Source organism: Mycetomoellerius zeteki, unplaced genomic scaffold, assembly GCF_001594055.1.
Source record: "Mycetomoellerius zeteki isolate Tzet28-1 unplaced genomic scaffold, Tzet1.0 scaffold458, whole genome shotgun sequence".
In the NCBI taxonomy this organism is placed as follows: Eukaryota; Metazoa; Arthropoda; class Insecta; order Hymenoptera; family Formicidae; genus Mycetomoellerius; species Mycetomoellerius zeteki.
The window spans coordinates 316419-330276 of record NW_017257455.1 but is presented as its reverse complement, the minus strand read 5'-3'; the positions used below and the strand labels follow the sequence as shown (position 1 = coordinate 330276).

Sequence of the window (13858 nt, the reverse complement as noted above, 5' to 3'; positions counted from 1 at the left end):
ACAAAACAGTTTTGTATCATTAAATTATTAGTTCATTAAATAAATTCAATAAATTAATATTGTCGTATAATAAAACCAACGATTTGATTGATCATATATCAACAAATAGTTTTTGTGTCAGTAACAAAATTTTGGTTATTGGTACAAAACATTTCTCTCAGTGTATATTTTGTAACATAATGTTCATATATTTTTATTATATTATATTTATGTATTATATAATTTTATATATTTTTTAACAAAAATTAAAGAAGGCTTTTAATAATACTTTTTGACAAATGTATTTTTTTTTAAATTACATCATTATTTTAAAAAAATCATAAAATACTAAACAATTTGTTTTAAAATTGCATTTTGTGTAAATGCAAGCTTTAAGTATTTCAACTTTAAGTTGAATTTTCTCACAGTTAAAAAAGAATTTCCCGTAATGTCAAAATAAAAAACAGTTAAAGGACAAAATTTAGTTTTTTGAAGAAACAGATAAATCTAAAGGACAGCTATCTAAAATAAAGGACTGTTCTTTACAATAAAAGACGTATGATCACCGTACACATGCTAGAACGCGAATAGTTAAACGAAAAACTAAAATAATGTAATAATTTAATACGGAAGATTTTCATTACAATAGTACAATAGTACAATTACAGTTTTTAGAATGTTATGAAACATTGTGCAAATATTAGTGAATATATATACAATAACATATACATATGTATATACATATTTTTTTCAATGTTTCTTCACTTTATCTATATAAAAAATGAACATTATTATAGTTTTTTCATTGTTTGTAATAAAATTGATGTGTCTTGTGTTTAGTTTAGATAGTTTTAGTTTACAGCAGGTAATGAAGTTCTTCTTCTTAAATTATCGAATTGTTCTTCATTTAAATAAAACTTCAACTAACTATATATATGCGTCAGTCATATCACACATTACAATTAGCAATCCATAGATGGTAGCACATTATTTGCATATCTTCCTAAAGGATTGTTCAATTATCAATTAAAGACAATCTTTATCAATTAAAGACAATCCTTTAGGAAGATATGCAAATAATGTGCTACCATCTATGGATTTTCCTTATTTATTCTCGGGGCAGATTCTCGTAAAAATAAATTCAATAGATTTAGTAGGCAAATAGTGCTAAATTAAGGGTTAGCAATAATAAACTCAATAAAACCATTTTTATATATTTACTTTTGATAAAAATAAAATAAATCAAAATATAGAGCAACAGAATATTTGCTTCTGTATATATCAGATAAGAATTTGATTTATCATAAATAGAAAAAATATAGCTTAATGATTTAAACGGACGTGGTATAATATTAATATCATATATTAAAACGCATGTATAGCATATATGTCGATACAATATTAATACATTATCTCATCGAACTAATCAATAAAATAGCTTTTTTTTTTAGATATAAGTAGTTTTTTTTTCTAGATTAGGTAATTATCTCATGATACTGTAGTTAGGGTAAAATTAAGAAGCAACACATTATTTGTAACGTTGTTGTTATTATTGCTTCTTTTCGGTAACGGTTGTTACTCTTTTCTGTCAATAATGATAATCTCATTACTTTTTTACGTATCGAAGTAACGAAGTAAAGAATCGAATTAAACTGTTACTTTTATTGTTATTTCAATTCCCTATTATGTTTGTATCTATTTAATAGATTGCATTATTTTTTATTAAATAAAAATATTGTAATTAAATAAAAATTTTAATATTAAAAAATATTATTTTTTACTTTATATTTTCATTTGTGAATTATAATCTAAATTCCCCCCCCCCCTAAAGAAGTACATATTTAAAAATAAAAATATTAATATAAAGAATTATAGAAAATTTATTAGATAAGTTTAATCTAAAGAAAAGTTTGATATATATATAGAGATTGGCTTAGAGATTTAAAATTCAATATTAATAAAATTAAATTAAAAACTAATGAGATTTAATATTGATTGTTACATTAGTGTTATAATTTATAATAGAAATTTAGATAAGTATTTAGCTAGTATGGCTCTTACGTGGATGCCATGCTGCCATATCAAGTCCGTATTTTGTATACGTCTATCGACAGTTGTTGGTATCTTTATGTATCTTGCGCAGATATTAAAAAACTGCGCAAAACACATAACGACATCTGTATATAACTATCGGTAGACGTGTACAGAATAGCATCTCAGGAGCAAGCATGGTAAACTTGCAAGCACCACGCCAGGGAGGACCCCGTTTGCATACAAATTGATTGTCCATAACATCGTTTGCCTACAGCTCGATTGTCTATATTGCACACAAATGTAAAATTAAGAGAAAAACTTTTGCAGGACACACGATACTATTGCGCACAAACTGCATTGTACACACATAACATTATTGCCTACAGATCGATCGCTTACAAGCACTTTTGCACAAATAAAAATTTCAGAAACGAAGTCACATTCGCCTACATGTATTATTGCCAGATCGAGTGTCTCTTTTCGTCTCTGAAAATTTTATTTGTGCATAAAAGTGCTTGTAGGCAATCGAACTATAGGCAATAATACCTGTAGGCAATAGTACATGTAGGCAAATGTAATTCCGTTTCTAAAATTTTTATTTATGCGCAAAAGTGCATGTTGGCAATCGAGCTATACGCAATAATTTTTGTGCGCAAACGAACTGTCGGCAAAAGTGATGTAGACAAACGATACTGTAGGCAATCGATTTGGAGGCAAACGGGATCCCCCATAGATCTCATTTCGAATGGAAAGTCGAACGCCCATAGATATGGAGTGAATCTCGTTTCGCAGCGATATACATATAACTTTATTCAAACATTTTTGACACTAAACTTTTTTATCGGTGAAAATCCATTTAAGGGCATTTATTTGACATCATTTAGAGTATTTCTGCCAAAATTCATGATAACGATGTTGAACGTTTTCGGAAATTCATCCCGCACTTGTAGCATGTCTTTAAAATGGAAGGCCACTTAACTTGTAATTATTTGTAACTCGTGAAGTAACATCCGTGTGTTGTTTCGCATGTATTACAAATAATTATATATTCAATTGGCTATATCCTTTTAAGGCGCTGTACACTATAGCGTCACATCGATAGCAAGGTTGTGCAATACTGGTATTTAATACAAGTAATCTATGACTTTTTTATTGTGTTCACAAATAAAGTATATATGTAATGTATATCTGATCAACTATATAAGAAATAAATTATAATTATTGATCCTTTCTTTGCCCATCCCGATCCTTCCTCTGCCCATCCCGATCCTTCCTGTGTCCATCCCAGTCCTTTGCATTGCTAAGCGAAGTACTCAATGCTTTCAAAAGAAGTTTTGTCGTTACAATTTCACCTTGGAATTCATTTTGGAGAAGTATGTCTATAAATTGAAATAAGAAAAATTTATTGATAACATAACAAATTTTTGTAACTAAAATATTACTAAAGCTTTTTCATTAAATTATTTATGTTATAATAAAATATTCATGTGCACCTTCTATGCATGTATACAAATGTTCGTCCTTCATAAGAGCTTTTCCAGGCGTTACTTTAGATGCTGTATACTCTATAGCGACATTGCGTGTTATAACCATTTTAATCATTGATGTTATATTTTTAGATAAAGTGGTAGAATAGTCCACGTAACGGCGAAGATGCTCACACTAGAATGATTAAATTTATATTAGCGAAATAAATATAATACATAAATAAGTTTCTGAACAAAGTAATTGTGCTTACAAAATTCAATCGAAAATCGGTATCATCGTTGAGACGATCGTTGAAGTTTTTGAAGTCGTCTTTGTTGTTAAACGGAAGCTTAATATTATACTTTTTTAAAAATATGTTGTCCAAGTCTGCATTTCTGTTAGACTGTACTTGGTTCAATTGTATTTTGTTCTTTACTACCTTCATGTCTTCCACAAGACTTTCTACTTTGATTGATAGTGAATCTAGTTCTGTAATCAAAATAGTCAAATTCAATTACACGTGCACATACGATTTGAATATTTGAACAAAATACTTTTTTTAAAACTTACTAATATTAATTTTTGTAGTTTCTTTCTCGAACATTTCTTGAAATTTTTTCCAAATTGTACTGTCAGTGCTAAGAACATTCGATCCTATAATTCATACATTATAAATAAATTTGTACCAGCAAATACAATACCTTTCGACAAACGACCAATAATCGAGCTCGTTAGGATGTTCAAATAATGATTTAATTAATATAAAATTTAATTACTATAAGAGGAAAAATTCATGTACATACGTTTCGACTCACAGAGCTTTCATCAGTTCATTAACATAAAATTCCTAATTACATTCTATCATATAAATACAAAAAATCATCCTTGGGATATGACAATATTAATAGCATCAGAAAAATCTATAGCCAGACAACCTCTCTTCTTTGAATTGGTGATTTATTTCACTATGACACTATCATGTTTATATATTTTGACTATCATAAATATTGGACTTAATGTTGATTCTTGCCGATTAACGAGAATTGGTTATGAATTTGATATTTTGATTACTTTATTGAGGACATAGTGTGCTAAAAATTATATTTTATCTATTTCCACGATTTCGACTAAGGTGGTTGTTTGGCAGACAATCATATGGATCATTAGCAACCGTTATTTTATATCTTTATTTTTATCTGTATGATACAATGTAATTAGGAATTTTATGTTAACGAACTGTAAGTCGAAACGTATATATGAATTTTTACTCTTATAGCAATTAAATTTTAGATTAATAAATGATTATTTGAACATCCTAACGGGTTCGATTATTGGTCGTTTGTCGAAAGGTATTGTTTTTGCTGTGCATAAGGTAATTCGAGGGAAGATGCCATAAAGGGGAAGACGCCATTTTATTTATAGTTTCTTCATAGAACACGCGCGTTGACCATACTGATTGTGCAAAAACGTGTGACAAACAGTCTTAGATGAACATGTTCATGCCTATGTCGATTGGAAAAGATTGTACGAAATACGAAAAGGTAGGTCGTGAAACATGCTCTATGTAATATTTGGTATGTTAATAATTAAGGTCTGTATTTCGATGCTTATTGTAAAACCGGGCAAATAATATATGGTTTCAATCAGTGTTCCTTGGCGGTCATGTGCATGATATAGATTATAATCTGTAATATTCTTATATGCGTAAAAATTGCAATTGAATATTCCTCTTATACTTGGGGATAAGATGACAGTAAATACAAAACACAATTTTTCCTGCTTGAAACCGTCATTAAAATGATTTTATGAATTAAAATGTTGGATGGTTTATATAATCGAAATATTTTAAGTTAATGAAATGCTGTTTAAACGAATAAAAGTATGTTCAACTTACTTCCTAAATTACTCTCTTTCATATTTCCTCAATTTATGTTTTATCATATCTTTATGTGTTTTTATAGCTTAAACTCTTCATTATGGGCTGTAAATAAGTAAAATATGCAAGTTCATCGCATTATTTAATTGTTTGTAACATCTTCTCCCATAAGAAGTGACATCTTATCCACATATATAGGGGGAAAATGCCACTTTTGCAATTTGCAAGATATGATATATCAATTTTTTTTCAATAATACGGAATATTAAACGTTAAATTTATAAATTTGTGTAAATAAAGAAAGGTCTCTAGAATATTAATAATATTTTTTCGTAACTTAATTCAATAACATTAAGAAATTATTCAAGAATAAATGCTTAAGTGTGGCGTCTTCCCCCCAATTACCTTATATTCGAGCGTTATATTCTTATTTTGTTATTAAATTTGTATCAATTTTAAAACTGTTCATGTTACATCATACCTTCAGTTGAAACACTGATGCTTTCACATAGAACGGGTATATTGGCGTCTAATAATATCTCCAAAGGTGTTTGCTCTGAAAAAAAAAAAAAAATCTGAAATATGTTTCCAAATATGTTATTATATCATTAAGTTGGAAAAAAGATTCGATCCTTTTCTCATTTCAATACATGAGTGTTGTATCCATTAGCCTTTTCTTAACAAAGGAATGTATGTATTATACCATTCCACAAATCTGTCACAGTATAGTTTTCTTTTTCTGCGGTTTATTTAATTACATTTTCTTTTTATACATTCAGAGTCAGCTTAAGGTATTTTTGACCCAGGAACAAATGTTAAAACGGAGCTTCCTTTATTCATAAGAATTGAGCAGTTAGCGCATGTGTATTTATCCTTGTTATTCACGCAATGCTAAACAAGGATAAAATGATACATTAATTGCGTAAGCGAATGCACGGTGCACCCAAAATGTACGTTTCCAGATTTAAAAAAACATATAGAAATGTGTACTTTTTTTGTTGAATATTGTGTGTTTTATTGTACGAGGAATGCAACATTAAAATTTTTAATTATTTATTTGCATTTGATAATTTACTTTTATCAATGAAATACAATTTTAAGCTAAGGAGCCCCCTAAAAAGATGAGGTCTAGGGCTGTAACCCCCTTAGCTCTCCTCTTTAATCCAGGCCTGGATATATTGGACGGTTTTTGGGCAAATTCAATATTAACTAAAATGAAACTGTAATTCATAACGATAATAAATTTGTTAATAATTATCAAATCCATAAATTATTATTATTATTATCACTATCATTATAATGTTAGTTTGATCACTTAAAATATTTTCATTGGTTTCCGAAAAGTTTGCATCACAATCAATCCACGATTCTCTTAACCTTTTATTAACATCAGGATTAAATAATGAAAGACTCGTTATTGCCTAGCTAACACTAAGTATTCATAGAAAGTTTGATCCGTACTCCCAATATGCCGAATATTCCAGAATAGTAAAAGAATAGTCATAGAATGTGCAAATGTCGATGAAATATTCAGAATATTTTATAAATACTCCTTGTGTGTATATATCACAAAAATTATGCGAGGAAGCAATACACATTTCCTCCAACAGAGGTTGCGGCGGAGAACCTGAACAAGAATCACCTGGAAGAGAATATAAAGAGCGCAACATTTCATCTGTAAAGTAAGCCCCAAAGTTGGGCTCCAAGGTGAAAACATGAATTTTGTTCTTTATAATACAATTTTGTTTAAAAAATGATTCAGTGACGACCAGATCTGGAATTTCTGGAAAAATTAAAATTTTGCGGAATATATATGGAACATTCTCGGAATATTATATGTAACGATATATAAATAGAATTTTTAACCAATATTTGAATGTTGTTTTTACATTATTTTTATAAATATTGCAGGAATATTTAAAGTTAACTGGGTGCATGTACTTTCTTGAATATTGTCTGAATAAACATCAATATCAATATCTTCTACATTTGTACCATTATAATTTGGTATATCACATAATCCACTTTATTTAAATAATCAGATTAAAATTTTTTTATTTGTAGATATTTTTGCGCTCGGAAATTTGCTTTCAATTTATTAGATTCCATTGTAAATAAATGTTAAGAATACCTCTTCCACCTCAAATTTTGATAAAATACTCTCAATCAATGAGTAAAAATTTGACAAGAAAAAAGAGAGTAATTATTCAGTTTAGCCCACGCCACCTCAAAAATCAATGAAAATTCGTGTTTTTGCATAAAACGAAAGACTTTAGCAGAAAAAAAGCGTCCTGTGAGCTGTCCTGTGAGCCTGATATTAATCATTAAAATTTACAACTATTCAGATTTGGAAATTTGTCACAGCTACGAAATACTGCGATACGAACATGCGCTGCTGTCACATTTACATGCTTTGTGGCCATATACGTTTTAAATATTTCTCGCTGTAATATCCTTATCACATTACGCATTGGAGATTGAGGAAATTGCGAATTGCAGATTAAAATTCGATCAATCAGATAATTTTAATTTTAGTCCATTTCGTTATGATTGGCTGAGTTCAAATCCTTAATTCACAATTCTCAATCTCCAATGCGTAGTGTGGCACGGGCATTAAGGTGTCTATAATAATTCGCAAAATGTAGTTCACAAATACTGACGCAGAATGATGATCACCCCATGCAAGCTACACGCAGATGAAAACTAACTGCACGCAATGAAAAAACAAACGCAAATCTTCATTCTGTGTCTGCGTTTGCGAATTACGTTTTGCGATTTACGAATTATGTAGAAGCATCTTAATAGAGTGCATGAAATTAGAGAAATGAGTCTACAATGTATACTAAAAATAATAAAAACTGAACAGATTAGACAAATCCTTATGCAAGTATAGAGCGAATATTAATTTAAGGATCCTTTATCCATTTCCTATCCAGCGCCCATTAAATTTTATTGTGAATACCATTTCCATATCAGATCCATATCAGGCGCAAGACTAGATCTTTTATGAGCTATGTCAGATTTTTTCAAGTGATTATGGCGTGACAAAATATCGTAACGCTGCCGAAGACATTTCTATGAACAGACAGCATTATCATTGCTATGAATGGATAAGTAATATCATGATATTTGCATTTATTTAAAAATTGATCATTATACTGTCATTCATCAAAAATTATTCTTGGCGGTTTGCCATTGCTTTTCGAAAAGTGATGATGAAATAAAATCATGTTATAAGTATTGTGGGTAAACCAGGATCTTTGATATATAGAACAGCCTCTCTACATCACGATCGTCAAATTTTAACTATTGAATAATATAATTTAAAAAATATCTCACTTTAGCATTACAAGAAATTAAGTAATGAAAAGAAATTGGAAAGAATAAGGGCAATAGGAGTCAGGCGCCTCACTCCTATTACCCTTATTTTTTCCAATTTCTTTTGATTTATAAGGAGTCTTTGTTAGTTTGATTTGTTATACGGATTTAAGTAATGAAAAAGTAAGAAATCATTACTTTCTAAGTAACAGTAATGGTAACGCATTATTTTATATTATAAAATAACGCTCCCAATTCTGCTTTAGGGAAATAACAAATGTTGGCAGATAATAACTTGTCATATATAAAAATATAAAAGTGTATAAAGAATTAAATTAAGCGCTATATAAATACTGCATTTTACATATTTAGGTAATAATATATGAAAATATGGTTTATAAAACAGGTGTATCATCACGTGGCAAACAACGTTAAAGAAATTAGTGGAAAAATGTTCGTATATTTGAATACTGTAAATTGTACATTATTATAAATTTTATTATTATAATTGCATAAAAATTTCTATTGACGATAACGAATGCATATTGAAATGTTTTATAATAGAAAAGGATATTAATCATGGTGAGACATTGAATTAGGATAAATTGCGCATAATATTTGTGAAGCAATGATTGTGTTTTCATTTTCTTTTGTACAAAAATAACATATTGGCTATGTTCCAAAATTGACTGCCTGTACTGAAAATCTATAGTGCACGTAACGTAAACTGTAACATTTTCAGCGCTGGCAGTAAATTTGGAACACAGTTTATGTATGTATAAATAACATGAACCCAGCAAACCAAAACGTAACTGTTACATAACTTAGGGAATACAGTTACATAACTTAGAGAGTAGTTATATAACTTAAAAAGAATAATGATATAATATATTTCATAGAGACGATATGTAAGTGTAACACATAATTTTATTATTATTGTACCTATTTTGTATATATTTTATATATACGTATAGAAATATGTAAAAAAGACGTTTATATTACTTTGCAGTAATATATTAATGATATATTTTTGATACAGAAATGATGTGTTCGAAGTTGCTGACATAAAGCCGTACCAGTACGTTATATTTCGTTACAAATAATGTTACATGTAACATTCCTGTTGATATTCGTGTAATATTACATCTACATCTAAGTTACATATGATTTGCTGGGAATAGTCCATTATAATGAGAAATTACTCCGTCATTGGCAATATTAAATTTAAAACTATTATACAACTATATCAAAAATAGTGTAATGATAAAATAATTAAATATTCACGCTTGTATTCTGTATCAATTACAAAGCAGCTGTTAAAGATAAAAAGCGGTATGAGAATTTAATCCACACATAAATTAAACGGGAAATTTTTACATATCGTTTTACAACAGCACAGAAAATTATTACTATTATATTATTATTACTATATGCTGTATATATCATTTGCTCTTTGAATATTAATACGCATTTTCGATATCAACATCGAAAATGCGTTCAAAACATTCTAACTTGTTCCAGAATAAATGAATAAAATGTTATCAAAAAAACAGAGTATTTATTTCTATCTCCGAGAAAACATGCACGACGAAATGAATGAACACTCAATTAATTACACTGTAACCAAGTCTAATTAAAGGCAAATTAATTCATTTTTCGAAAATAAAGTCTTTATAACAATTTTCATTTTACAGTGACTTCACTTAAGGCTGCCTTTAAATATTTTGAATATTTATAAATTTTTAACATCTGATGCATCTTTGTACGTAAAATACACCTTTCTTAATATATATCTCAAAATTGAGCAATAAATTAAGATTTTTATTATTGAACAATTTTAAAAACACTGTCTCTTTATACAAATAAATAAAACATTTGCATAAAAATTTTAATAATGCTAATTTTTAATAAACGATTTATTAGGATCATATAATGTGAATATACAATAAGTAAGGAAGAATGCTTATTATATAAACCGGTCGAAGCTGGATCTTGAGTGCTTTAAATAATTTGAATTTATATACCATATTTGTAGTCTCTTGAATTGCACGCCGAGTTTTTCGGATTTAAAAATGCAATTAAACTACTATAGTAATATCATAAATTAAATTGACAAGCAATTTAATAATTTGATAATTCTTAATATGGCTCAATCAGAATAAATCAATAAATAAAAGAAGGGCTACGAGCCAAACAAAGTGGCTCGTAGCCCTTCTTTTATTTATTAATAATTTGATGTTCAATTGTCATTTTGAGGAGATCTTAATGTACTGAAAATCTGTAAATAAATTTATTACGAAAAATATTACCTCGGCCGAAAGTCGAACCCAGATTTCTAGCATTCCATGCCTCCTAAGCCTTTAGACCAAAGGGATCTTAGTAATATTCCTCGTAATAACCAATATGTAGGAACATACATTTTTCAGGCAGCGTGTATAAACAATAATAAATTAAATAACTTAAATGCTAATTTTTCTACATGTCCAAATAGTTTTCAAAAATATTGTTCGAAAATAGAAACACTTGATCAAGATAGTCTATGGTGTAATCATTTCAAAAAAGAATATTATTATATTTTCTTAATATTCGACTAAATTTTTTGTGAAAATATGAGATAATAGCAAATAAAACTTATTAAATTTAAATTTCTCGTATTTAAAAATGAATAAAAGAATTAATTAATTTCTTTTAATGATCAAAATAGCGTTGATCGTACAGTTGCGCGGTCAGTCTGATCAGTGAATCAATCGAGCGGGATAACACTATGGTACACATTCTGGTGAACCTTCTTCATGTGTCGTTGAAAGTTGCATCGTTGATGGATCCTCTTGTTACAGTAGGGACACGAGTTTTGCGGTTCCATGTTGCATTCTTCTCGTAAATGACGGTTTAAAGTGCTCTTGCTAACGTAAGATTTAATGCCGCACTTGTGGCAATTATACCGTTTGTGATCTCGAGGAAGCGCGTTCCGCGACCTCCGCTTCTTTCTACCTGTAAACAAAATTCGAATAGTTATTAATGCGTACATACATTTAGCATTCGACAAATATCTGTTCGTGGTCTTTATGATGCGTTGTTTATGCGGATCGGTTGAGACTCATTAGTTTACCTTTAATTGATTTTATTCAAATTATTGGAATTCAAATGATAATGTTTGTGACTGATAATGATTAGTCTTGACAATTCACAGGAAATGACATATTTGACAAACTAAAAACATTTATGTATTGCTTGATGTAAAGGACTCTTGTAATTATCTCTTAATTGCAATATCAAAAAACATTTTTAAAGCATGTAATACTTTCATTTTATTTGTTCCAATAACTGTGTATTCTTTTAACATCTTCCAAGTCTTCAAGTCATGCTCTTGTTGACAAATCGTCTCATTTACAAAAATAATAGTATAATAGTGTAGGATATGAAATCTTCGGTTATTCAATTGTGCGCATTAATTTAAGATACGCATATAATATAATTTTATTATCGCGTACACACATATAAACTAGCAACTATAATAAACTACAAAATTATAATAAACTACAGAGTAAAACACCATAAACCGGATCACATACAAGGCCTCGATGAATTTCATTTAATATCCAAATTACAAAAATTAGTCAACTTATCACAGAATTTTTTTGATCGCAAAATTGAATTTAGCGAAAAGAGATCTTCCAGCGATGCAGCCATCGATCTCATTAAAATCATGAACTCAGCCCGCATTTGCGACTACAAGTTCTCATTTCAATTACTAGTGTCATGCAATATAATCCATACGGATTCTCTAGAATATTCTTAAATGCTAGCATACCTAATATTTTTTATACTACAGTTTAATTGTGAAAATCCTCTATCAGTGGGATAGAAGTTCGAAAAACTGGCCAAAAGTCAATCTTGAAATTTGAATTAAAGAAATACGATTTTATATTGTAAATAAGATAAAGAATCTCTAACTACATTATATAAAGGCTTCATTAATTTATTTCGATTTGGCAAGGCAATGAAAGTGAAAAAGACATGCATTGAATGTGTTTTGTGAGCTATGTATCATATTTTCGACAAATTCAACAATATTTGTCGAATTTAAAATGTTATTAATTTTTGAGGTACTTATGAACATGGAAATAGAAGCATAACAGTAACAAAAGGTTTTTGTTATTTTACAAACAAAGTGTTTTTCACCAAATTTCTAAAATTTTTCGACTTAATTTTCGTTTCCGCAACACACGACGCATGTTCAAACGATTAATATCACATATCATATATGGATGGTTATATCTTATTCGGTCTTTATATGCACATTTTTGCACATTTTTATTTTCCATCGCTCTCCACCATTAGTGCTGTGTCGCTCGAGGCCTTTTGTTACTATTATGCTTCTATTTCCATTCAACAGCCATCCACAAGTACCTCAAAAATTAATAATATTTTAAATTTGACAAATATTCTTGTCGAAAATATGATACATAACTCACAAAACAATTCGATGTCTTTTTCATTTTTATTGCCTTGCCAAATCGAAATAAATTGATGAAGCCTAATTATATAAATTAGTTAGAGATTTTTCATCTTATTTACAATAAGAAACACGTTGTCTTATTCAAATTTCAAGGTTGACTTTTGGCTAGTTATTCGGATTATTATCCTACTCTGCAGTGATAAGATTATAATATATTCTTATTATGCGATAGCATATCAATGAAATTAATGGCTCTTAAATAATATATAGATTAGGCATTTTAATCACTCCACCTTGTATAAAAGAACAGTGACGGATTTATATCTTTGATCAAAGTTAACATTTGTGAAAAATTTTTTCAAAAAAATTTTTTTATGAACATAATGTATTAATTTCTTTTTTTAGGTGCGCAACTAAGTTCCCGCTGTTTGTCAATAGATGGTTCCAGCAGTAAGTGCTGGTCGATTCTGACATAATCTAAACGTCATGAACCAAGCTTAGACATATGGTAAACAAACCGCTTCGACACATTAGTGATTTTGTTTTGACGTTATATTCTTTTGGTTGTGTGAAAATGTCTGATTTTGTGCCAAATAATCGTCATATGCGGGAAGTATTGATTTTCTTCTTTCATTCGAAGAAAACGGCGGCTGAAGCGCATCGAGAGCTCCAAAAAGTTTACGGAGATGCTGCTCTAAGTGAAACAACGTGCCGAGATTGGTTCC

At 29.0% G+C, this 13858-nt stretch overlaps 1 protein-coding gene across 6 annotated transcripts in view; it reads right to left on the bottom strand.

Moving 5' to 3' along the window:
* Positions 1-3216: 3216 nt before the first annotated feature.
* Positions 3217-13858, bottom strand: part of LOC108726946 (longitudinals lacking protein, isoforms N/O/W/X/Y) — a 245629-nt gene continuing 234987 nt past the window's right edge. For all 6 annotated transcript variants that reach the window (XM_018454789.1, XM_018454788.1, XM_018454793.1 and 3 more), the window contains exons 7-11: positions 5838-5912; positions 4051-4134; positions 3752-3969; positions 3507-3675; positions 3217-3392 (exon numbers count right to left, since the gene is read on the bottom strand). In XM_018454789.1, the coding sequence (XP_018310291.1) occupies positions 3232-3392; positions 3507-3675; positions 3752-3969; positions 4051-4134; positions 5838-5912 (707 nt within the window). In that variant the 3' untranslated portion in view covers positions 3217-3231. The remainder of the gene's footprint in view (positions 3393-3506; positions 3676-3751; positions 3970-4050; positions 4135-5837; positions 5913-13858) is intronic.